We start from the raw sequence: 24,300 nt of genomic DNA, 5'->3' as shown, positions 1-24,300 counted from the left end.
GAGTTACTGTTTGACTGTGTTGCCCTATTGCTTTCCCGTCACCTGACCCTTGCCACCAGCTCTGAGTCATCTCATGCCCAAGGCATGTCTGACCCCAGAGACAGCCCTCTGCAAATAGTGCTGTGTGCCTTAAAAGTAGGCAGCACTTTATCAGCGAAAACAGAAGAAAACTCGTGTTTGTTGGTTACTTACAGTTTTCCAACTATTATTCGGCACTATATATATGCACAGTCTGTTTTAGCCCCATATAATTTAGCTACAAAATAAGTTCATTGAAGTTTAGAGATAAATTAATGTTCTGTCTTCCTTGATCAGGTTGACACCCTGTGCTGTGTGTTTCAGTGACACATCTCTTGGGCAGTACTGGGTGTCCCTGTACTGAATTGTATGTTGTAGCTTGTTTGTATTTGTGCTTGGTTAGATGCTCCGTGAGGCCAGAAACTGGAGTTATTTTATTATCTGTTATACCCTCAGCACCTAGCGGTGGTACTGAATCTGTACCCAGTAAGCACTTGCTGACCCTGTTCCTGGTCACACAACTAGGAATAGTATGGCTGAGGGTATGACTCAGGGCTGTGTTTTTCCCAAGACCAGGTATTTCCCTTTATACCCCTTTTTTTTTAAGATTCTTTTTTTTTTTTTTTTTAATATTTATTTATTTTATTTGAAGGGCAGAGTTACAGAGAGGCAGAGGCACAGAGAGAGAGGAGAAGTCTTCCATCCAGTAGTTCACTCCTGAAATGGTTGCAATGGCTGGAGCTGAGCCAGTCTGAAGCCAAGAGCCAGGAATTTCTTCTGGGTCTCCAACACAGGTGCAGGGGCCCAAGGACTTGGGCCATCTTCTACTGCTTTCCCAGGCCATAGCAGAGAGCTGGATTGGAAGAGGAGCAGCCAGGACTCAAACTGGTGCCCATTTGGGATGCCAGCACTGCAGGCGATGGCTTTACCTGCTATGCCACAGCGCTGGCCCCGCCTATTATATCTTGTTACTCACATGTCACTGGGCTTGGTAGTATTTCAGTGATGTTTCTGCAGACAGTTTGATTCTCTGCTTGCTTTGTTCTGATAATTTTGACTTTGGGCTAAGGCCACATATTTGGAAGAACCTCAGATTTGAAATTGTGGGGGCCAACTCATTCTTCCATCTAATCCTCATGGGGTTTTTTCTTGTATGTCACGTCTTACTAACCACCCTCTAACTTTCCAAAGAAACTCATTCCATCATTTATTTGGCAGTTCTGACTCTCTAAGATTTCGGCTCAGAATTTCAAAAAATTCACATTTGAGAGAGAACGTACAGACTTCTTATAACCTGGGTCATTTCCCTGAGTTCGTATCCATGTCTCCTCTAAAGTGCGGTGCCCGTAACAGACGCCACAGAGGTTTAGGGGCATCTGATCAGCATGGTGACTCTGTGCCGTCTCCTGTAAGCAGCCAAACACCGCAGGCGTGACTGTGGCCGCTCCTTCCTTTGCCCCTTCTTTCGGCAGATGTCTGCTGAGTTGCCGTGGTGGGCCAGGGAGGGTGCCAGGTGCCAGGTGCCCAGAGATGAGGAGAGTGATCTCGTGGTTCTGATTTGTACTGTAGTTACAGTCGACTGAACCCACCAAGCCCCTGTGCGCACGTGCTCTCATGAAAGTGTATCTTGCCTGCCCCATGCATTTGTACTTGACTTTTTAGTTCAGTGCCGTTTTCTGTGTGGATCCCAGCTAATGTTCCTCCAGTTAGATTTGGCACATTATTATTGCCTGGAGCTTTCGAACTGATTCTGTCAGCTGCTGTGTTTGCTGTCTCTTTAAGCTTTGTGTTACGTGACATTTGTTAAGTTTGCCTTTTACTTATCTTCACCCAAGTCATTGACCAAAAAATAACAACAAGAGAAAAGTAGCTGATGTAAAGAGGCGTGAGCAAGAGCCCTGCAGGATATCATCGGAGGGGCCTTTCCAAGCTGACATTCGTTCACCGATTAACACCAAATCCCCAAATCTTGTCCTTGCACTCAACATGATTGTATTTATTACTGTGTAGTGGCCAGTCTCCTTTGCCAGTTCTTCTAGGTGAACTGTACAAATCTCCTGTCAAGTTACTCTTCAGAAATCCAGTTGTTTTTATAAAATACCCATGCGAGGCAGAGAAGCTGCGGAGCTCTGCTGAGCCCTCCGAGTGCAGAGATGACGTGGACCCGCCGCATCACGGAACGTCCGATGGCTTCCATGCCAGCCCTCCTGTGTCACCGCTGACTTGGCTTCCATGCTTCAGGGGGTGGGGAACTTACTCTGAAGTGACTCGATCTGGCATCTGTATGGATACTGGTTCTGCAGGCGGCAGCTTGACCCACTGTGCCACAACGCCAGCCCCCAAACATTTAACTATTAAAACATCTGAGAGCCGGCGCCGTGGCTCAGTAGGCTAATCTTCTGCCTTGCGGCGCCGGCACACCCGGTTCTAGTCCCTTTTGGAGCACCGGATTCTGTCCCAGTTCCCCTCTTCCAGGCCAGCTCTCTGCTGTGGCCAGGGAGTGCAGTGGAGGATGGCCCAAGTCCTTGGGCCCTGCACCTCATGGGAGACCAGGAGAAGTACCTGGCTCCTGCCTTTGGATAGGCGTGGTGCGCTGGCCGCAGCGCGCTGGCCGCGGCAGCCATTGGAGGGTGAACCAACTGCAAAGGAAGACCTTTCTCTCTGTCTCTCTCTCTCACTGTCCACTCTGCTTGTCAAAAAAAAAAAAAAATCTGAAAACACAAAAGAACCATAAGATACATTTGACCTTAACATAGAAAAGACCTTGCTCAGTATACCTGTAAAACAGAGTTCATGAAGGCAAAAACTTGACTCCTTTACTACTACTTTTAAAAACCTTTAAGTCAAAAAAATAAAACAAAAAAATCCTTTACGTCAAAAGTATATTGTGCAAATTAAAGGGCAAACACTTGTCTCTGCTTTGTTTTGCAACAAATTTTCTCAATTTAGAGAGCATTTTAAAATTAACAAATAAAAACAATCTGATGTAAAAATGGGCGGAGATATAAATAGTAAACATTGAAATAATGCTAATGTCCAAAAAAAAAAAAAAAATACAGGCCACCAACATGCTGCAGTGGGTTAAGCACTGCTTGCCATGCCAGCATACCATGTTGGAGCACCAGTTCAAGTCCCTGCTGCTCTGCTTCCGATTCAGCTGCCAGCTAATACACTCAGGAAAGCAGCGACTGGTGGCCCAGGTACTTAGTGAGGCTTGTGTGAGTACACATGTGAGACCAGGATGAAGTTTGGAGCCCCAGCCATTTCGGAAGTGAACACATGGATGAAAGATCTCCCCCTCCCCTGTCTCTCCTTTTCGCTCTTTCACTCTGCCTTTCATAAAATAAATAAATCTTTAAAAAAATTTTTTGGAAAAAATCTTCATTCCCATCTGGACTGGAAATGGAGATTTTAAATAGTTAATACTGTTTGTGAAGAGGATAGGGAAGCCATACACTATTGGTACCTTTCTGGCAGCATATGTGGCTTTGACTTGGCACTTTCCTTCCTGGGAATTTATCCTAATGCTTAATTATGAATGGATTCCTCTAAGTGTCATTTGTTACAGGGGTGAAATTAGGACCATCTGAATATCTGACAAAGGAGAATGTTTAAATAAATTATGATAACAGCTACACAATGGAACACTATGTGACTATTTAAAACTTTTTTTATTTTTTAATTTTTTAATTTTTTATTTTTATTTTTTTTTGATGGGCAGAGTTAGTAAGAGAGAGAGATAGACAGAGAGAAAGGTCTCCCTTCCGTTGGTTCACCCCCCAAAATGGCCACCAAGGCTGGTGCGCTGTGCAGATCTGAAGCTAGAAGCCAGGCGCTTCTCCTGGTCTCCCATGAGGTGCAGGGCCCAAGCACTTGGGCCATCCTCCACTGCACTCCCTGGCCACAGCAGAGAGCTGGACTGGAAGAGGAGCAACCAGGACAGAACCGGCGCCCAACTGGGACTAGAACCCAGGGTGCCGGCGCTGCAGGTGGAGGATTAGCCTGGTGAGCCGCGGCGCCGGCCTAAAACTTTTTATTTAAAACAAGAATTTCAGATAAACTTAAACTCCCATGCATGCCATGTGACTGGTAGACTCTTGAAAGAGTGTTGACAAGGATTCTGAAGCCATGTCTGAGCTCAGCAGGGAAGAGTACTGTGTTGAGGGAGGAGAGAGCGACTGTGTGTGTCAGGTGTTGGCTTTCTGTGGTGGAAGAATGATTAATGATACAGGAAGTGTTTAGCCTGTGTTAACGACAGTGATAAAGTTGAATATAGAACTACATGCCACATAGGCTGACTTTTGCTGGATGGTGGGGAGAAAGTCTGTAAGTTGAGAAAACTGAACCCTTTCTGGTTAATAGGATTCTGTTTATTTCTTTGAGGGCTTATCTTTTCCCAGTTTTCTACAAAAAAAACTAGTGTTCTATGATCAGAGAAAAATAGGTAAATGTTACTAAAAATAGGAGTGGGGAAAACCAACAGTAAGGAATATCGCCTAAGAAAGGGGCAGTCCTTAAAGGATTAACAGCATGTGGCTTGTGGTTTTTTTTGTTTTGTTTTGTTTTTGTTTTTGTTTTTGTTTTTGTTTTTGTTTTTGTTTTTGTTTTTTTGACAGGCAGAGTAGACAGAGAGAGAGATAGAGAGAAAGGTCTTCCTTTGCTGTTGGTTCACCCTCCAATGGCTGCCGTGGCCAGCGCACCGTGCTGATCCGATGGCAGGAGCCAGGTACTTCTCCTGGTCTCCCATGGGGTGCAGGGCCCAAGCACTTGGGCCATCCTCCACTGCACTCCCTGGCCACAGCAGAGAGCTGGCCTGGAAGAGGGGCAACCGGGACAGAATCCGGCGCCCCGACCGGGACTAGACCCGGTGTGCCGGCGCTGCAAGGCGGAGGATTAGCCTAGTGAGCCGCGGCGCCGGCCCTGGCTTGTGTTCTTACGGGGTCCAGATTCCTGGAGTGGTGATGCCCATCCCAGCCCTCAGCCTCTGGCCATTGAGGATCCTGTGGGACTTCAAGAGTCCCTGCTTACGCTGCGAGGATTTGTGGCCCTGGTTCAGTTAAGAAAGCATCTGTGGGTGTGAGACCAAAGATCCAGTTCCCGTCTTCCAAAGGAAAAGTTAGATGCACTCGTCACAGTGTAGTCAGTGCTCTAATAGTGAGAGCCCGGACCTGGATACAGTGCTTTCCACGGTAGCCGCTGTTCCAGCCACGCTTCCTGTGTTCATCATTTAACCTCTACAGTAGCTCTGTGAGGTGACTTTATCGTCTCCATTCATAGATGAAGGAACTGAGCATAGAGGGGCTAAGAGGCTGAGCCAGGTTCACACCCGGGCTGTCTGGCTCCGGCTTCTGTTTGACCAGGTTTCTCATGACCTGTTTCTCCCAGGTCATGGCTTAGCTCCTCTTCTCAGGTAGACCTTCTTGTCCCGTCCGTCCAAGGCTTCGTGGCTGAGTGGGGGCAGGCATGTGGTCAGTGCAAGGTAGCTGTGTGCTTAGTGCAGGCGTGGCTTTGCTGAAAGGCTCCGGGGTAGAAAGGGCACGTGAGGCATGATGGCGATTACAGATATCAGAGGCTCGGTCTGCTGGACTCTGGCAACTCTGGCCCGTTACTCAGCTCCTGGGAGGAGTTTTGTGAAGGGCAGGGCAGTTTGGAATAGCTGCAGAATCTCACTGTCTTCCTATGGGTGAGGGGAATGATTGGGCATTGATCTGAAGTGGGGAGTAAGAGAAACCGTTTTTGGATTAGTGGGATAACCATGGTCAGGGCAGCTGAGTGAATTGCCACATCGAGGGGTCAGATAGTTAATCCATAGGACCGGTGGGCAGATCACTTAATGCCACAAAAATGCTTTGGGAGCCTCTGAAAGGCAGCTTGTGACTGCAAAAATAAGGGGAACTCAGTAATGAGATCTGAATCCAGGATTGATTTTTGTAATGAAGAAATCGATTTCCCAAGGAAATGCTGTGACAGGATGATGTTTGGATGAGTGTACTTCTTGGTTGGTCTGGCGTGGATGCTTTGACAGATTTTCTCTTTGTCTGGATCATGTTGCTGTTTGCTCCTCTGTGCTGATCCAGCCCCCTTTTTTTCCCTCCTAGGTTCATGGAATCTGAGCTGGACCTAAATGATATCATTCAGGAGATGCACGTGGTGGCCACCATGCCAGACCTGTACCACCTTCTGGTGGAGCTGAACGCCGTGCAGTCACTTCTGGGGCTGCTGGGTCACGATAATACAGATATCCTTTCAGAGCCGTCGGCCCCGCGGAGGCTGACGTGGTGGGAAAGCGCTGTTTCCTCTCCTCTCCTGTCTGCCCCTGCTGATGTGTGCTGTCACGTCCGCTCTTCTATTTCCATTCTAATTATCTCCCATCTTGAAATGCACTCTGCTCCTTGCTCATTCGAAAATCAGGTTTTTATCTTTTAACAGATCTTGGGCAATCCTTAATTGTCCTATTTGCTCTTAATAGTACTTGAATTTATCTTGATGTATCTGTTCATACGTTAGCAGCATTAATTTTCAGCTTCTGCATCAGGAGGCCTTTACAGAGGCAAGGCCATGCAGATTGGAATTTGTAGTTGTCGACATCGTTCTGCTAACAGATGGCCTGGCGGAGGCGGGCCGGAGGAGGCAGTGAACCGTGGTAGACTGCACACATTGGCATGTCCGGGAGGATGGGGGAGTTTGTTTTATCCACGGCCGTATTCTCAGGTCCTTACAAAAGACTAGTGTGCAATATACAGTGTTTAAATATCTGTTGAAAGATCGATGGACCTAAACAGGTGATCTGGGTTTGACCTCCTAGGTTCATTTCTTGAATAAAACGTGGGGTGGGGGGGGGGGACCCTCCGTGTCTTAGTGTTCTCACCTGCTAAAGTAGAGGTAATGACTTCTGCCTCTCAGGGCTGTTGAGAAGATCAAAGGAGTGGTGTAAGTGCTGAGCGCAGTCCCTGGTACGTAGTAGGCACTTAGCCAGTGTTCCCCGTAACTGACTCTGGATCATGACTTCCAAAGCCATTTTCTACTTTGTCTCCACTTCCACGCGTGCAGTGCCTTTCATGTGAAAGGTTTCTGATGTGCCTGTGGCCAGTGTTATGTTCGTTAACCACATTCTCTTCCGCTAGTTGTTCTGTTGGAACCCAGCTCTCGGGAGGTAGGAGACGAACGTCGTCGCCTGCCTGAGTGATACTCGTGGGGAGACTGCTGCTGCTCCATGGTATTTTCATCTTGCTGCTAATCTCTCTCCTGAGAGCATGTCTGACTAGGTTCTTCCTGCCTGATAATTCTCACGGAAATAAATCAGGGCGTAACTCTACTGCAGTCTTTTTGAAGGGCAATCTTACGGCATTTCTGACGCTTCGTGGGACGGTAGGTGGAACAGACAACCGCGCTGCCTGTGTCCAGGCTGAGGCCTGTGTGTGCCGGGGTTCGCCGTGGGGTTCTGGGTTGTGTGAGAGCCCTGGCTGGGTAGCTTGTTTCTGGGTGAGGTGGGTCTGAACTTGTTCAGCTCGCATGCTTTGGGCGCTTCTGATGCATCGCGTACGGTGCTAGGCCCTGAAGAACCACGCACTGACCTGGGTGCCCACACAGTATCGCTGAGTGACCACAAGTGGGCTGCTGTAGCAAAGCTGTGTAAGTGGGAGGCTGACGAGCAGCAGCTTCCTCTCCTTGCTCTGGAAGCTGGAAGCTGGAAGCTGGAAGTCCAAGGTCCAAGGTCAGGACGCCGGCAGATTCAGTGTCTGGTGAGGGCCTTTCCTGCTTCGGAGACGGCCGTGTTTTCCTTGTGTCCTCACGTGGTGAACGGACGGAAGGAGGGGGCCGGGGCTGCTCTCTAAGGGCACCAATCCCCTTCGCGGGGCTTTGCCTTTCTATTCCCTTCCTGCAGGCCTCCCCTCTAACTGCTGTTACGTGGGGCTTCGGCTTCAGCGTGGCAGTTTTGGGGGCGAGATAGAAATGTTGTGTCTGTAGCAGGGACTTGCCTTCAGGCTCTCCTTGTTCGAGGTCTTGAGTGGCTCTCACAGATTGAGTGACTCGGAGTTCTCCTTGGAACTGCACGTTTCCATTGACCCACAGAAGTCAATGAGATGCTAGTGATAACCTAGCCTGGAGCCTTGCATATTTGGTGACAAGTCTGAGAGCAGGTGCGGCTCAACTACATGTTGAGGTTGAGGCTGGCACTGCAGGTCCCTGGTTTCCAGTCCTTTGTCCTGCTGCTGCCCCTCAAGTCTTCTGACAGAGCTGCAGAGTCATGGTCACTCGTGGTCACTCGTCAGGCTGGCATTCATACAGTGATTACCCATTTTGTTTCCAGAAACTCGAGTCTCATTCTTATTTTTTCAACTCCAAGTACTAGCAGCAGCTTTCCCGAGACACTGACATTGTGCTGGTTTCTCCAGGCCGGCTCCTCGGGGGGAGGAGACTGACACACGAATCACTGTTGGACACCGGCATGCTCGGGTGGCAAAGGCAAGGGCACAGATGTTCCGACTTGTAAAGTTCTGCTCTTTAACAAAAGGAAAAAGCCTGTCCCCCATAATCCCTCTGACAGACTGCTGCCTCCCTCCTGTTTGCCCAGAGCTGAACTGTTTTCTCCCCCACTTGTGTGCCGACCTTCACCCTGCTGCCCTGGTGATATTTTTTAAAATCTGATTTTTAATTACGCCCTACATCACATTTAAAGTGCATTCGAAATTTTCTTAATTACCTTAATTTTAATTAGATGCAGCAATTAGGGTAAATGTCATCTTCCTCAAAATACCATTTTTCTTGAAAATGACTGCAGGCAAGGGGACTCGCACCTGACGTAGCCACTCTCGGCTAGAACCCTGATCTCCCGCCGCGCTGCGCTTGGTGTCTTGTCTTATCTGTGATCTATAATGGAAATTTTTTCTTCAGGAAACGGTTGTTAACAATTTACTGTTGTACAGCTGTAACTGCCCAAAACACCTTACCATGAATAAACAATTTCACGGCAGTCTTGTCTTAAATTTTTCATCTTTTTTTAACTCTTCATTTATCATCCAAGACCGTACATGGCTGGTTATGTTCCCAGCAAGCACAGGTCATCTTTGCTTTGTCCTTTTCTGAGAAAACATAGACTATGGGGATTTTAATTGGATCATAGGCTGTTTTTTTTTTTTTTTTTTTTTTTTGTAACCTTAAGAGGCAGAGGATGTGAGAAAACAGCTTGTGCCCAGCCCTTTCAACCGTGAGAAGCTGCTTCGGAGTTGATTCGGGCGCTCTGCATCGTTGCCACCGGTGAGGGCTCGTCAGCGCTTCTGGGCCTCGTCTCCCCCCTTGAGGGTTGGAGTGCAGCCATCGGTTGGCTGCCAGGTGGAGTTCTGATCTGAGAAGCGCACCTCTTGGGGGAGGGCCTTGGAGGGGTGCACCCCTCACACAGCGTTGAAGACTCCCACACTCCAGATACATGCGGAGGGAGCGTGAGGTGGAATCCAACAGCTGCTGCTGCCTCAAAATATTGCTCTTTTAAAATAATGTTCCCTGAATGTCATCAAAACATTTTGAGCACCTTATTTTTTGTGAGCCTTTTGGAGTGTCTTTATAGAAAAATAAAAGCAGAGGTACATGTAAACATACGGTCTCGAGGTATTGTTAAAACAACAACAACAACACAGTTTGGGTGCCCTTGTTTAAGCCATATTTGTTCAGTGTTCCTAAAGGAACAGGAGGAATAAAACAAGGAGGTGATGTAGCTCCAGGTGTGGCTGATCACCCTTGTGCTGCCAACAAAAAAATTCCCCGTAGTGCTAGGTCCTAGCTTTCTGTTTGTGTATGTCATTTGCCGTGTTCTGACTGACGAGTCACTGGAATCTTCCTGGTTGGTCACTGGCTTTGACGGGCTCCTCCTCGTGTAAGCGTGTTGGGTGTCGTTAGGGAAACTGAGAAGTAATGCGTGCAGTCAAGAGCAAGACACTGGAATTCCTTTCCCTTGGTGTGTGTCACGTGAGGAAAGGCCCCGGAGCCCTGAGGGGTCACCTCTGGCTGGAAGGGAGCAGGGAGTGGAGACGGGTGAGCTTTTGATGGATGTGGAGATCCGAGAGCATGTCAGGCTTATTTTCATGATCCTGACCTTGGCAATGGAAATCGCCATTCTTCATATGGTAGAAACTGGTATGGTCATGCTGGCTGCTTAAAAAAATGTGGTATGATATCCGGTCCAGGGCTTTATTTAAAAAAAAAAATTGTAATCATGATTCCTGCTTCCCAGCTAAATGCTCTATGTTTTAATAAAAAATCAAGTAATCTAAACCCAGTTTATTACAAGTCTGCTTTCTTTCCACCCTTTGTGGTTCAGAAAAATGAGGCCTCACTGTAATGTTAACTTAAGGCCTTGGGACAGTGCGTTGCCTACTAATAGGTGAGAAAGGAGAAATCTGTTCGTGTCGGAATGGATTCTCCTTGGTGCTGACGGGACAGCCCTTCCGTGTGTGAAATAGTTTCGGGGAGTGGCCATGAGCACTGGGGCTTTCTGATTTACTGTTGAGTTTTCTCAGACTCTGGAAAGCCAGGGGGACCTGCAGAGCTGTCCAGCTGGATTTGGGGAAGGATTACTGCAGGAGTTTGGAAACTAAGAAATAGACGGGATTTTTTTAGACCAGCAGGGATCGATTGTACTTCAACAATTTGAGCCTGAGAATGCTGAAGTGGAACAAACTGACTGAGACATCCCATGTTGTCCCAGGGAGTCTGTACAGCAGTCTGGGTGCCTAGTGTTACAGACCCAGTGTTAATGAACAAGAATAGGGCTGGGAAGGGTTTGAACCTCCTAAGGGGCTTTTACTAATTGGACTGGGAGGGAGTTGGTTACTGCTCCATTGCGTTTCTGCAAACGCTGGCTAACAAGACTTGCATATCTTAAGCTGTTGTTTTGCTGGGAACAACTCATGTTGATATTTCCAGAATGGAAATTGCATTTGTAAGAATTTACTTCTTTTTCTCCTCTGTCCTCTGACTTCCTTGATAATGTGTATCGATAAGCCACCCATTTTTTCCCCCTGCCAGTTGAATATGCTCTAGAGAAAGGCAGAGTAAGTAAAAAGTATGAAAATGGCAGTTGGGAAAAGGACGTCTCTGTGTGACTTGTGACCAGTGCCGTGGGCTTTTGGTGAAGTTCGTGCTCCTGGAAGGTTAGGGTGGCTGTGGTCTGCTGCGGTCATTCTCCTGTAGCATAGCATTTAGCGAGTACTTAGTGTTGAATGTCTGTATTTGCCCTTTTATATTAGTTTGATCTAGGACTGGGATAAAAATAAAAGTCCCAGTTCATTCTAGGTACTGTGTGCCAGCTGTTTTGAAAGGAGATAAAGACCATTTTGTCTGTGTTTTGAAATTCATCTGCATTAATTGAGCTATATTTGATCGTGGTACCAGTCTAGGAATAAAGGGAAGAAGATTTTTTTAAAAACCCAACTAAATCAGTTATATCCTCTGACTCTGTACTGGCTCGTTTTCTTAAAGCCTTTTTGAAATGACTTTTTTTTTTTAATCTGTTTAATGTGTCTTGTTCCTTTCTCTGTTCAGTTTTTGTTTTAATAACTTTGTTCCTTGTGGACACATTTCACTGGAGATTAATGAGATTAGCATTCAGTTTCTGTACCAAGCCTCAGAGTGGGATCAGGCCAAGACACAAATATCCAGCACCCAAAAATAGAAGTAACACCACTCTTTCTCCATAAACCATGATGTTCTGTGCCCAGCCGCTCTGTTCTACTTCTCTGGTATTGCGCTGGCATTTTGGCCCAGTAGTGGGCAGGTATAGAAGGAGTGAGTGGGGTGGCCCTTCTACTCGACATGACAAAACAGGCTATCAAAAACTGTTTTAGTAATTCGTGGAAAGACAGGCTCTCTGTTTTCCCATTATACTCGGACGGGAGAGCCTTTTACCTTGTGAAATGAAATTGTTAACTACAGTGGAAAAACCCATCACCCATGGCCAGTATCTGCTTGTGAAGACATGCGAGCCGGGCGGCCGTTCATGCTGAATTTTCTCATCAGGACTCAGCATTCGTCTGTCTGTCTCTGGGTTCAGTTCTCATTCCTCTTTCTGGTCTTCAAGTGACCTCCTGTCTACTGGGTCAGATTGCATTACCCAGGAGTTGGTGATAACAAGTATGGACTCATTACGTCTTCCTGAAATGCTCTTTTGTGAAAGCTGGAAATTTATGTAAAATCAGTCAGGGGTAGGCTAGATGAGATGTTTATCACACCTGGTAAGTGGCTGATTCCTTCTTCAGCTGCAGGAAAGTGTGCAAAGAGCTGGCCCCTGGAACAGACATTTTAAAAAATGACTTTTCTTGGTAACAGATATGTACCTGTTCCTATATAAAATTATCACCGTTGTCAACTCTTTTTCCTTTCCTTTCTTTTTGTTAAAAGTCCCTAGGTTTAATGTGACACCTTGGTGAGCTTATTGTTAAGACTAATCAGAGAAAACCACACTATTACGCTCACAAGACAGTAGAGAATGGAAAGGGACTTGATCAATCGGAATGTGTGAGGTGCGTCTGAAATAAAATTGGATCCTTCGACCTGCTGTAACCCAGCAAGGGAGGACTGTACTGTTGTTAGCTTAAGTCTTGGGTTTTAGAGACTTTTCAAAAAACAAAGGCAGTGGCGAGGTCTTTGGGTATTCTCTGGGAATTGTTACTGGCAGTCTGTATTGTGAGTGTTTTAACTTTCTTGACTTGACACACTTGGCTTCGGTTATTTCTCATAGCTCACCCCCATTTCACAGATGAGGACGCTAAGCTGTTAGCAGATAAAGGAGCTTGTACCAGATTGCATGGACAGTGCACCCGCTGGGAATGCAGAGCAAAGATGAAGATCGCCTGACCACGTGGTCAAGCTCACTCTGACTCTTCATCGATCGCTCTTTCAGATGGACTCTCTGACTTACACAGCGATTGTGCCCACTAAACTCTGCGTTAAGTTGGAGATAGCATAAGTCAAAAATGCATTTAATATTTCTAACCTACTGAACATGGTAGCTTCGTGACACAGAGTGCTGTGGGGTGTTGGCTGTTTCACCTTGTGGTCTTGTGGCTGATGGGAGCTGTGGGCCAGCATCACCAGGGAGGATCCTATATCACCAGCTCAGGAAAAGATCAAAATTCAAAATGCAATTTTTACTGAATGTACACTGCTGTTGCACAGTGGTAAAGCTGAAAAATTGTAAGTTGGGAGCCATCTGTACAACACTTGTCTGTTGAGGCTGCTTAATAATTATCACATGCAAGTTAGTAAGAATTTAACCATCCATGGCACTATTCTAAGGGATGTAATATACCACTTAGTGCATGCTTGATTCACATCCCTTTCCTCTACACATCTGACTCTGCAGTGGATGGATGATAGATGAAATGTCGCCATGCATATTAAATAAGCATGTGAATGGATTATAAGGTTTTTACATCTCATATTCAAGAACTTTTCCAAAAAATAAACTCTTAAAAAGAGGATGAAAGGGAGGTGTAGACATTTTGTTCTTTTTCCTAGGGCTTTTAATAATTTATCAGAGAAATATAGGACAGCTATTCTTTTCATTTCAGTTAGTTTATTTTTTGTTTGAAAGGCACAGAGAGAGATCTTGCGTGTCATCTGCTGGTTTACTCCTCAGATTCCTGCACAGATGGAGTTAGGCAAGGCTAACGCTGGGAGCTGGGAACTCCCCTGAGGTTGAGGTCTGCCACATAGTGCAAGGGACCCAACTATTGGAACCATTTCACCTGCTGCCTCTCAGGGTGAGCGTAGAAGCTTGAGTTGGGAGACTTTGGTTCAGGTTCCAGCCGGGTACTCCAATGTGAGCTGTAGGTTTTCCAGGGGCATCTTAAATGCTGTGCCAAGCGCCTGCCTAGGACAGCTGCTTTTCCTATGGTTGTGACAGGATCCAAAGCTAGAATTCACCCGAATCTAGCCTCGCTTGACCTGGTGCATTAATACGAGGTATAGTCACCAAAGTGCTGTCATTAGACTCAGATGGGCCTAGCACTCTCCTTTTCTATTACAGTGACCTTTAGGTAACTTTTTCTCTCTGGTTTGAGCTTTCTTACCTCTAATATGGTGGTGACATTTGACCTTAAAATGCCATGAAAATTCAGTAGCATGGGATCTGGCGTGGTGATGGCTTTCAAAAATGGTGGGGGCCCAAGTTGTTGCACAGTGGGTCAAGCAGGTGTTGTGATGCTGGCATCCATATTGGAATGCCAGTTTAAGTCCTGGCTGCTCTGCTTCTGATCCAGTTCTCTGCTAATGTGCCTGGGAAGGCAAAGGCTCCAGTACTTGGGCCTGCTACTCACATGGGATATATGGATAAAGTTCCTGGCTCCTGGCTTCAACCTAGTTCTGCCTTGTTTGTTGTAGCCATTTGGGGAGGGAACCAGCAGATGGAAGATATGTCTCCCCCTACCCCTAGCCCCCACACCCTGTCACTCTGCCTTTCAAATAAATAATTATTTTTTAAAAGCTGGTGGCTATTTATGATGGTGACTATTTCAGTCTTTAAAGAAGAACTACTAATTCCTGCCAGTCAAGGTTTCTAGGGGTTAGTTGGTATCTTGGTTGATATATTTTTTAAATGGAGTCTAATTGTTTTTGTTTTGGTTTCCTTTCGTGTCAAGTGTGACACATGGTGTTTCGTGCCAACAGCTTTCTGGGTGCTTTGTTAATGAAGGCTTTAAGCAGGAAGGATTTTTGTCCAGAGACCCCTGAGCTCTTTATATACTTTGTTTTATAGCATTCTCATATTCTGTGTGACTCTCTTTACAAGTGGAGGAGTGGGGCAGCCATTTGACACAGCAGATCAGATGCCCACATCCCGTGTCAGAGTGCCTGGCTTTGAGTCCTCCTCACTCTGCACCCAAATCTAGCTGCCTGCTACTGAGCACCCTGGGAGGCAGCAGATGAAGCTCAAGTAGCTGGGTCCCTGCCACCCATGTCAGAGACCTGGATTGAGTTCAGGCTCCCGGGCAGTTTTGTAGTAAACCAGAGGATGGGAGTTTCCCCTCCTCCTCCCTCTCCCTCCCTCCTTCCTACTCTTCCTCTTTTTCCTCTCCCTTTCCCCTCCCTCTCAATAAATATTTAAAAGAGAAAGAGTAAGACATGGGAAACTAACTTACTTATTCATGCCAGTCAGCTGGTCAGTTAGAGATGAGTAAATGGAATCTCTGAGTAATTTTATTTTTCAGCAAAAGACATTCATAAAAATTCGCAGAACATCAGTTAGCAAGTCCTGTCGCTCTTGTTAATATGTCCTGCAACTTTCACGTTCACTCAGATCTGATGAAACTGCCCTGGCCGTGACCTCGTCTCCCTGCTGGGCTCCACAGTCTGTAGTAGCTTTGGAATAGGTCTTCCTGCTTCAGGCCTGACTCCCAACCGCCTGCCAGCTGCTGCTCACTCAGCGTTAGCTTGGTTTTCCAGGCGTGTTCTCCTGTAGTTCCAGTTTCTCTCTCCCTTCTTATCCACAGGTTCCTTTGCACACCCTAGCATCTCTGCTTGCAGTCAGTTGGTTTTGGTTCCCAGCCTGGCCGCGCTCATGTCCTCAGTTGCCTCCTTTGTGGCTGGTTGGCTTCAGCAGATCCTTCTGACTTCCCGGCTCGGTCTCACTGGCTGCTTCTCAGGAGCACTGCAGTCCGCACTGTCTGTGTTCCTCGTTTGTTCCACGCTGGTCAGTGCCTGCGGTGCACAGGTTTCTAACCTGCCTCTGATGATCCAGCTTCCTCATTGTACAGACGAGGAAACCGAGGCCCAGAGGGAAGAATGGCTTTGGCTTTATCAGTTTCCCAGTGTTTTCTTCATCGTGAGCATTCAGTAAACATGGGTTAACCCAGCAGGGCGTGTGTGTGTGTGTGTGTGTGTGTGTGTAAGAGCGGGAGAGGTTGCAAGATTGCAGATAAGGAAGGGAAGTGTGGATAGATGTTTGTCTTCCAGTCTCCAAGCTTCGCTCTTTGTCTCGCTCCGTGAGCTTCCTTTCCCATTTGCTCCCATCTCTCCTGTTTCACCTGGTGTCCCCGTAGTTTGCCTGCCTCTTAGTCCATTATGGCATTGAGGGGCAGGGGCAGGGGGGCTGCAGGCCTAGCACGATCTCCCGGAGATCATTCCCTCCGCATTTTAGCCAGTTTTGTCACGCTCTGATCTCTGAGGACGCCTTGGTGAGCACCAGCCGCATCGCCTCCGAAGTCATCACTGCCTGCACAGGTGACCCGTACGAGGCTCTCAGCATTATCCCGAGTGTCAAGAATTCAAATTGGGAGAGAGGGTGGGTGAAGGATGGCGGCCTATTTCTCACTGGAAAAGATGTCACCCACCCACCCCTCCCCCCCCCAACCAAGTGATCCATTTAAAGTTTTGAAATTGATGAGAATGCAGAGCCCCTACAGGCTAAGTCGTGAGGAAGGCAGCGTAAAGAGGGAGACTGAGCGAATATGCTCGCGGCATTTAGTGAATACCCACTGTGGAGGGAAGCGTGTTGGGGAGATGTTAATGACACCGGAGTGTGTTAAAGAGAAGTGGTGATAAAGCAATTGATGAGGAAACAGAAGGGAACAAAAGACGTGTGTCAAATGCCAGTAGGGTGTCCGTGTGCACGTGGTGCCCTTAACGAGTTACACATGTGTCCATAGCAGTGGTCGACTTGCTGCAGGAGCTCACGGACATCGACACGCTCCATGAGAGTGAAGAGGGAGCGGAAGTCCTCATCGACGCCCTGGTAAGTTGCATGACCCCCGGGGTTTTTGGGGATGTGGATCAGCATTGGAGGCAGCACCGCTGTCTCTGAGTGGCCCTGTACCTTGACACTGCCTGTGGAACTCTGTCCATGTCCCCAGCAGCTTTCTTCTTGGCACTGGCCTCCGCTTCTGCTGCTTTTTCTCCCTGCTAAGAAATGTTTGCAAGGACTGATTTCAATGCAGTTCACAGAATTCATCGAAGATCCTTGCAGCTGCTGGTGGTAGAAGCCCCTTGGGTACTGGCTAGGCCACTTTCTGAATCAGAACAAGTGGGACTGGGCCCCCAAATGCTTCTGAGACCCCACTGCTACACTACCCAGGCCTCCTCAGCTTTCCGCTAAATGCCCTGGACCCCAGGAGTCCACCCCCTCATGCCACGCCCCCTGCTGGCATTTGGTGTGACAGGGGTTGTGAGCACCCACACATGAAGAAGTATCTCTCGCAGAGCGGGTGGAGACCAGCAGGGCTGTGTGTGACTGAGCAGGCTGCGTGGTTCTGGGGCCGTTTTTCTTCCGAGCCCCAGCCTAGAGCGAGCTGCCACTTTGGTGAATTCAAGGCCTTCATTTTCTCTCTGAACCACTGTGCAGGGTGAAAAGGATGCTGTCGGGGGGTTTTGAGGAGCATTTGAGGGGTGCCTGTGGCGCTTGCTCCAGCACCGTGTCCCCGCCGTGTCATTTGTGCGGTCTTTCCTTGCGGAGGTTAATTACAGTGGCCCTGGACAGGCCTTCCTGCCTGCTTCCCGGGCTGATTGTAATTCCCGCCCTTGGCCTGTGTGAATAGAGAAGATGAGAAGGAGCAGCCAGCCCGGCAGCTGCGTGTCAGACACACTGAGGAACAGCGGCTCCCACAAAAGCCCCTTTTGTGTTTTCTGTGTTGCCAAGCCCACCAACAGAAGCTGAATCTTGCTGATTTTATTGTTTGTTTGGAAAGAAACAGTTCTTCCCCAGCCTGGGGAGCCATTAGGTATAGCTGCAGTAGAGGCTTTTCTGTTTGTTTGTTTCATTTTTATTGTTATTATTGTTACATTATTTTAAGATTTTGACTCATACAGCTTTATCCTGGTGGTGCTGGTGTGAATCACAGATACCAAGCATATCCCCGGACTCCAGTATATCCTGTGTTTGTCTGCGGCCGGTCCAAAGCCGTCAGTCAGTAGCAAAGCAGAACCGGCAGGCGGTCTTCCATCTATTTTCTTCTACCCTCGTGCCACGTTCAGGAAGAAGTCTTAGTGTGCTCATGTTACCAGGTTGCGTTGTCTGTGTCATTTTAATTTGAGGCCAGTGTCAGGGACATGGACGTGCACAAGCAGGGGTTGGAGGGCATGTGGCAGAAGTGATCGTGGCAAGCTCTTCGCAGTGTGTTGGCTCGCTCCCTCTCCCAGTCGGAAGTCCCAAGCAACAGAACCGCACGTGGGGAGAGAATGCTGGCGTGGCAGTCATGGGGATCCTTGGGGTTTTCGAGTTTGGTTCAGACCCACCGCTGTTACTCAGGCAGAAGATGGGTGTCTGTGCTTTGTAGCAAGAGCCAGAAAGGTGAGGCTGTGCGGCCCTGGTAGCCATTCCTGCCTCGCTGCACTCCTTGTGGGCAGTGATCAGATGCTGTCCTGTTCCTCCTCGCTGGCCTGCGTGCGCACCTGCGGGTTGCAGGCAGTCCCTGTCCTTGCTCACACTTGGCCTCACGCTTGGCAGGCCTGGCTTCTCAGGGCTGCCTGGCTTCTTCCTGCTCTTCCCTTACAGCCTCGCTGAAGCCTGGGCTGCTCTCTCAGGAGTTTCCAGCCCCCTTGCCTCAGCAGACTTCGTATTCCCCTGGCACTTCGTGCGTCCTGGTCCTTGTCGCATTGGATTGTAAACATCTGCTTATAGCTGTCTTTCCTGACGTGTCGTCCCCATCAGCGGAGGGGTCGGCAGTGCCCTGTCACCTCCCAGCTGTGTGTCCTGGGGCAGGCCGCCTGACCTCTGCGGGCTCTGCTCATGAAATGGAGGTGACGGCAGTGCCTGTCTCACAGCAGCAGAGTGAGGACGAGGCGAGACGTTTCCTGCGTCACTGGCAGAGTGAACCCCCAGGAACTGTTCACTGTGCCTGCTGCAGGGGGCTTATGCCTGGCAGATACTGAGTTCTCAGTAAATGTCCACTTAGAGTTACTTGTATTGTCTGCCGCACTGTAAGAGGTCCGCAATGTTGAAGTTTCACAAATGTGTTTTTTAGGTCAGGAAATGTTTTAGAAAACATTTTATACAAATAGGGGGAAAAAACCCACAAAATTTGGATGGCACGGACCTAAATAAGAGAGGTGAGGATGGAGGTTTAGTTCGAGAATTAAAGTGGTGCGGGGCAGGGGAGAAGACATAAGCACTAAAACATGAGGCGGAAGGCTGGAAGTAGCTGTGAGGGCCGTGAGCTTCTGTGTGCTGTCGCCTCAGCTGGGGACTGGTAGGGAGAGACTGCCGAGCCTCAGGGGCCAGTGGTCACCCTGAAAGGTGTGGGAGATGTCATAGCCAGAGCAGCTGGTGGCGTGGCTGGGCTGTGAAGCTGGCCAGAATGGCTGGGGCCGCCATTTGCTATGAAGATATTCACAGAGGTGGCTTTATGTGGACAGCCGGGAGACTGCCCCACACCCCTGTTCTTGCCCTCAGCCAGTCCTCCTTGCTGCTAAACTCCGAGGGCTTGGGCTGGGCTGGCAACGTGGAGGATTTGTGTAGCACATGTGAGGCCCAGCTTTGCAGGTTTGTGTTGCCATAAGGGTACTTAGGAAATTTCTGGATTGTAGCCCTCCCCAGCTCCAGGGATGTTCTCCTCTTCATCTGTGTTCATTCCTAAGCAAACTCCATTTGTGTATTCGTTCACCAGATGTTTACTGTGTGCTTGATGTGTTCCTGATTCTGGAACTGGTATGATGAGTATAGCTGTGGACAAAGCTGACAAATTCTCCGCTTTTTTTTTTTTTTTTTTTTTTTGTGGGGCTTCAGTTCCAGTGATGGGAGAAACCGTAAATAAGTAAATAAGGAACCATCAGATGTGATTGTCTGCTCTACAGAGAATGAAAACAGATGGATGTGATGTCGCATGGCCAGGAAATCAAGTTAGGTTCAATTGTCCGGAAAGGCCCAAGTTCTGGATGACGAGAAGAAACCAGCCATCCAGAGAGATGAAGAGCAAGGTGGAATAAGGGCAAAAGGGTTAAGTCCAGAATGAGTTTGCCATGGTGAAGGAACAGAGAAAGGACCACCCTGGCAGACAGCCTCTGGAGGAGGGACGGCATGAGGCCAAGGCTGGCCCACATGGGGCCCTGTGCCGGGTGAGAGACAACAGTGGTAGCGCAGTCTGGCTGAACTTGATCGAAAGACCATTGAAGCAGCTGTGTGGATAAAGGCTTTGGGTAGGGGTGAGATTGGAAGCTAAACTGTTAGTAGCTAGGTTGCAGCAGGCTTGAGTTTTGCACTCAGTGGTTGTGAGGTTTTATTTTTTGAATATGAAATGTCTTAGCTCCTAGTTGGTAGAAACACTCCAACCTACCTCTTCAGAAAGCATATTCCAGACTGTGCCAGCTAGAAAAAGAATCCTCCTCCAACCCCTCTCATCTCTCTCTTTTTTAGTTCCTCCTCTTCTCTTATATCCGTCTCTTTGGTCAAGTGGAAAAAGAGGTATGATCATGCCCTTGACCTTATCTCTGGAGGACCTGCTGGAATATTGTTTGGGGAACCTGCTAACAAGCATAAATAACCACTGACTTATCAGAAAATGTCAGGCCTAAGACAGTGCTGATTTCCAAGGCCAATGTTGTTCTGGCTGATGCTTTAATCCCTGAGCGGGATTTGTTTATAATTTCAGACTTAGTCACAGGTCCAAAACACTGGAGGTAGACCCAAGGGGTGAGAGGGAGGGGGACGGATGCCAAGTTGTGCTTCTTACGAGGCGATATCCAGAGCTATGCATAATATCAATATTTTTCCAAGGGTTTTGTGAGCTGAATGTATTTTGACTGCTTTTGGCCCTCCCGCAATCAGATAAAATTGCAGTTAACCCAGCTAAACATAAAGTTTCACACTTTGCAAGCTTAAAAGGCTGCCTGTTAGACGTTAGATTTCCGTAGCAAGAAGAAAGATTTTCCCCCAGTCAGATACCCATTATCCATAACCACTCAGCTCTAGGATTTCAGCACGCTGCCAGCTGCCACTGTCCCCAGCACTTTGCAGACAGCAGAGATGGGAAACATAACTAAGAATCAAGGAAGAGAGAAGAAAAAGAATGCAGATAGAGCTGCGACGAGCGGTTGGCGCTGGGGAAGCAGTTGCAGAACTGACAGGCAGCGTGATGCCCTGTGGGGCCGCGGCGCCTGCTGCCTTCGGATGCACGGAGATTACAAGTCAATCAGGGTGGGTTAGGGAAAAACAAACTGTGACATGGCTCCCACTTTCCCCGCAGATGTTTTCCTGTTTTCTCTCACATACCCAAATTGTCCAATTAATTAAGGAAAACACGGCAGTGGATTTCTTTGGTGAAGCTTTTGCTGGCTGTGAGATTTGAGAGCGAGAAGGGGAGAGGCTGTTAGTGTGTGGACAGGCACTTGCAAGCCTGGCACCACCGTCCCCTCCCGCAGGCACCCCACGTGGTGCCTCACACCAGGGCCCCAGAGGAGGGCTGAGAGAGGTGGAGGTCCTTTGTGATGCAGATCTGGCACATGAGTCGGTAATTCCAGCCTCCCCTTGTCCAGATGTTCCCCTTCACCCTCCCCGAGATGAGTCCAGAGGCCGCCTCTCCAGACCTGTCCCTCTTGCCACTGCTTCCCTCCGCAGGCTCAGTCTGGATCGGGTCCCTCGAGTGCCTCCCACCCACGTCCTCAGAGGTGTCATCTGGTTGAGATCATTTTCTTCCCTCTCCTTTCTTCTCCCCCCTTGTGGAAGGAACAGGGCATAATGGGAAAAAGTCGTCTTCCAGAGCTGATCACCTGTGTCACCACTTTTGTGACTGTGGCCAGGCTAATGACCCTTCAAGCCTTTATTTTCTCACCTATAAAAGCTGTGAGAATCCCATGAGAGTAAAGGGCGCCCTGTGTGTGTGTGTGTGTGTGTGTGTGTGTGTGTATCACATGAGCCAGTTGTACATAAAGCAGGTATTTCTTCTGTGTATGTAAATCCAGCAAAATGTTCTGTGTGTGCTGTGTCTAACAGTAGACCTGGAAGGAGATGCGGAGATGAATGAGACGATGTGCCGGCCTTTGGGGGACTTGGCCTTCTCTAAGCCAGGGGGGTTGTGAACAGTGAGGCATCGGGTGTCAGAGGGACAAGAGCTAGAGTCAAGCTCTCCCCGTGGGTTTTCGAGCCGGATGCATGGTAAGGCATGTCACCTGTGCTTACTTCATCTTCACACTTGCCCATTTCCTGCACGAGAGCGAGGGCACACTGCGAACTTGCTTAGAACTTGCTTCCCGGATTGCCAGGATGGACAATCACCTCTTAGGGCAGAGAACCAAGTGCTTCCTTAGCTTCCTTGGTGCACCTCAGGAGGTGGTGCAAAGTAGTGCCAGCTTTACTGTACTCAGGAAAGAGGAGGCCTGGATATGCCTTTGTTGTCCTCCTCACCCCTACCCCATCCCCCAGTAGCTGGGGGTCTTGGCTGAGTCGCCAACCTCTCAAATGTCAGCTCTTTGCTGTGGCTACTGGCAGTTTCCTACCTGTCTCAAAAAATGTTTCGTTAATCAAATGAATTAACAGAAAAATGGTCACTGTTTTATACGGTACTTTGTCATGCTGATATTCTTTTCAAGAGGGAACTAGGAATCTTTAGATGTAATAGTATCCTAAAAGCTTAGCATGGAGAGTTAGGGGTGGTTTAAGTTCAACCCTAAGTTTTGAGGTCAGTGTGGCTAGTAAATGTCTTGGTGCCAGGGTCCAGAACCGTGTTTGGGTCCAAGTGAACTGTTCACCTGGCTTGTGATGGCGTTCTTGTGAGGTGGTTAAGTACTACCCAGAGGAGGAAGATAGTGGGCTGGCTTTCAGAAGGTCTAGGTTCAAGTGCTGGTGCTGCCCATCGCTGACCCTGTGACCTTGGGTTCTGCTTTGTCTCCTTAAGCTTCGGTTTACTTAGGTTCAGTTAGGATAGGAGCCTGCCCTCTCATTGACTGGAGGTCAGTGAGGGCTCACGGGAGACAATGCAATGGGAGAGTGGGTTGAGAACTGTGCTTGCTGTCATTTACTTACTTTGTGGCTCTCAGGATGGGGCATTTTGCGGGCTGTTTTGTGATGCTTGCCCCTCTCTTCTTTTGCTTCCCTGTTCCTGCAGGTGGACGGGCAGGTGGTGGCACTGCTGGTGCAGAACCTGGAGCGGCTGGATGAGTCTGTCAGAGAGGAGGCCGACGGCGTCCACAACACTCTAGGTGAGGGGAAGAGTGCCCATTGCCCCTGAGATTCTTAGTGCTTGCATTGGGGGGTCCAGTGCTGCCTTCCCTTCCTCCTTCCTGAGAGAGTCGACAGCAGGAGTGGTTTTCTTCCTTCTGCTCCCAAACTGCCTTTCCAGAAATGAAGACCCTGTGTAAATCCCACGTCGCTGCAGCTCTGGTTCAGCGCGCAGGCAGTAACAGCAGGGATCCAGGAAGTGGTCACCTAGATGGCAGCTGCTGGCTCCCCGAGCAGGCCCTGGGCTCCAGAAGTTAGAATGAAATCTGTGCATTGTTTATTTTTTGTCTGTTTTGCTTTTTTGCTTTGGAAAAGTATATCTTCTAAAATTTTTTTTCATCAGTTTTTGTTGGTTTTTCTTATCACTTTCCTTTGGTGGAAGTAGAGATTTTTGGGCAGCTGTGTACCTTGATAGGATGTTTTCTTTGACAAAGCGTGAGTGTGCCTTTCTCTCCACGTGTATAGATGGCTGTATACTTGGCTGTCCCTACTTCACATGTTCGTTTAAGTGGATTCCTGCTCAAACTCTCTTTTTCCTGCTCTGTCTCAAGTCTCCCCAGTCTTCCCCCCGGGAAGTTGCCGAGCCGAGAGCCTGCTAGAATGTGCTCTTGGGGATTCGTCTCTGTCTCCGCTCGCTGGCCGGAAGGTGCAGGCAGAGATGGCCTATCTCTCAGCAGAGCTGAGAAGTGAGGGAGGCCCAGCAGGAGCAGACGTTTTGCTGAGATTAGATTTCCTTCAGCCGCTGTGTGTTTACCGTGGACTCCTCTGGTAGTTCTTGACTCTGCAGTGAGGATTCTCATAAAGCGGGGGAAATACGGGCACTCGGGAGCCGGGGAAGAGAGCACAAAGCAGTCTGTAATTTGAGGGTTAGCTCTCTGGTCTAGATCCACAATTTGGCATCACTGTCTGTTATCTAATTACTGGACTTGGGTGAATCAAAAACTCATCAAAAGTCTTAACTGACTGACAATACAAAGGACCTGGCCTCACGGAAAAGCGCCAGCCTGGGCTGCTACCAGTGGCTCAGGAGATGCCTCCCTGTGTCCCTGGTTGAGTGCCTGATCTTTGTGAGGCACCTTGTGCTGGCACTGGGGTAGAGGATGATGATTGATGATTAGACCTGCTTCTGCTCCTAAAGGGGCAGGGAG

The 24,300-nt window shown here is 48.4% G+C and overlaps 1 protein-coding gene across 1 annotated transcript in view; it reads left to right on the top strand.

Moving 5' to 3' along the window:
• The window catches only part of CTNNBL1 (catenin beta like 1), a 170,483-nt gene that overhangs the window by 51,394 nt on the left and 94,789 nt on the right, over positions 1–24,300 (top strand). Inside the window, exons 4-6 of the mRNA XM_089307131.1 lie at positions 6,117–6,258; positions 16,646–16,741; positions 23,040–23,133. Of these exons, the coding sequence (XP_089163257.1) occupies positions 6,117–6,258; positions 16,646–16,741; positions 23,040–23,133 (332 nt within the window). The remainder of the gene's footprint in view (positions 1–6,116; positions 6,259–16,645; positions 16,742–23,039; positions 23,134–24,300) is intronic.

This window comes from Oryctolagus cuniculus, chromosome 11, assembly GCF_051225735.1.
Source record: "Oryctolagus cuniculus isolate XC-2025 breed Fujian yellow rabbit chromosome 11, ASM5122573v1, whole genome shotgun sequence".
Taxonomy (NCBI): Eukaryota; Metazoa; Chordata; class Mammalia; order Lagomorpha; family Leporidae; genus Oryctolagus; species Oryctolagus cuniculus.
This window is presented reverse-complemented; position numbering and strand designations above follow the sequence as displayed.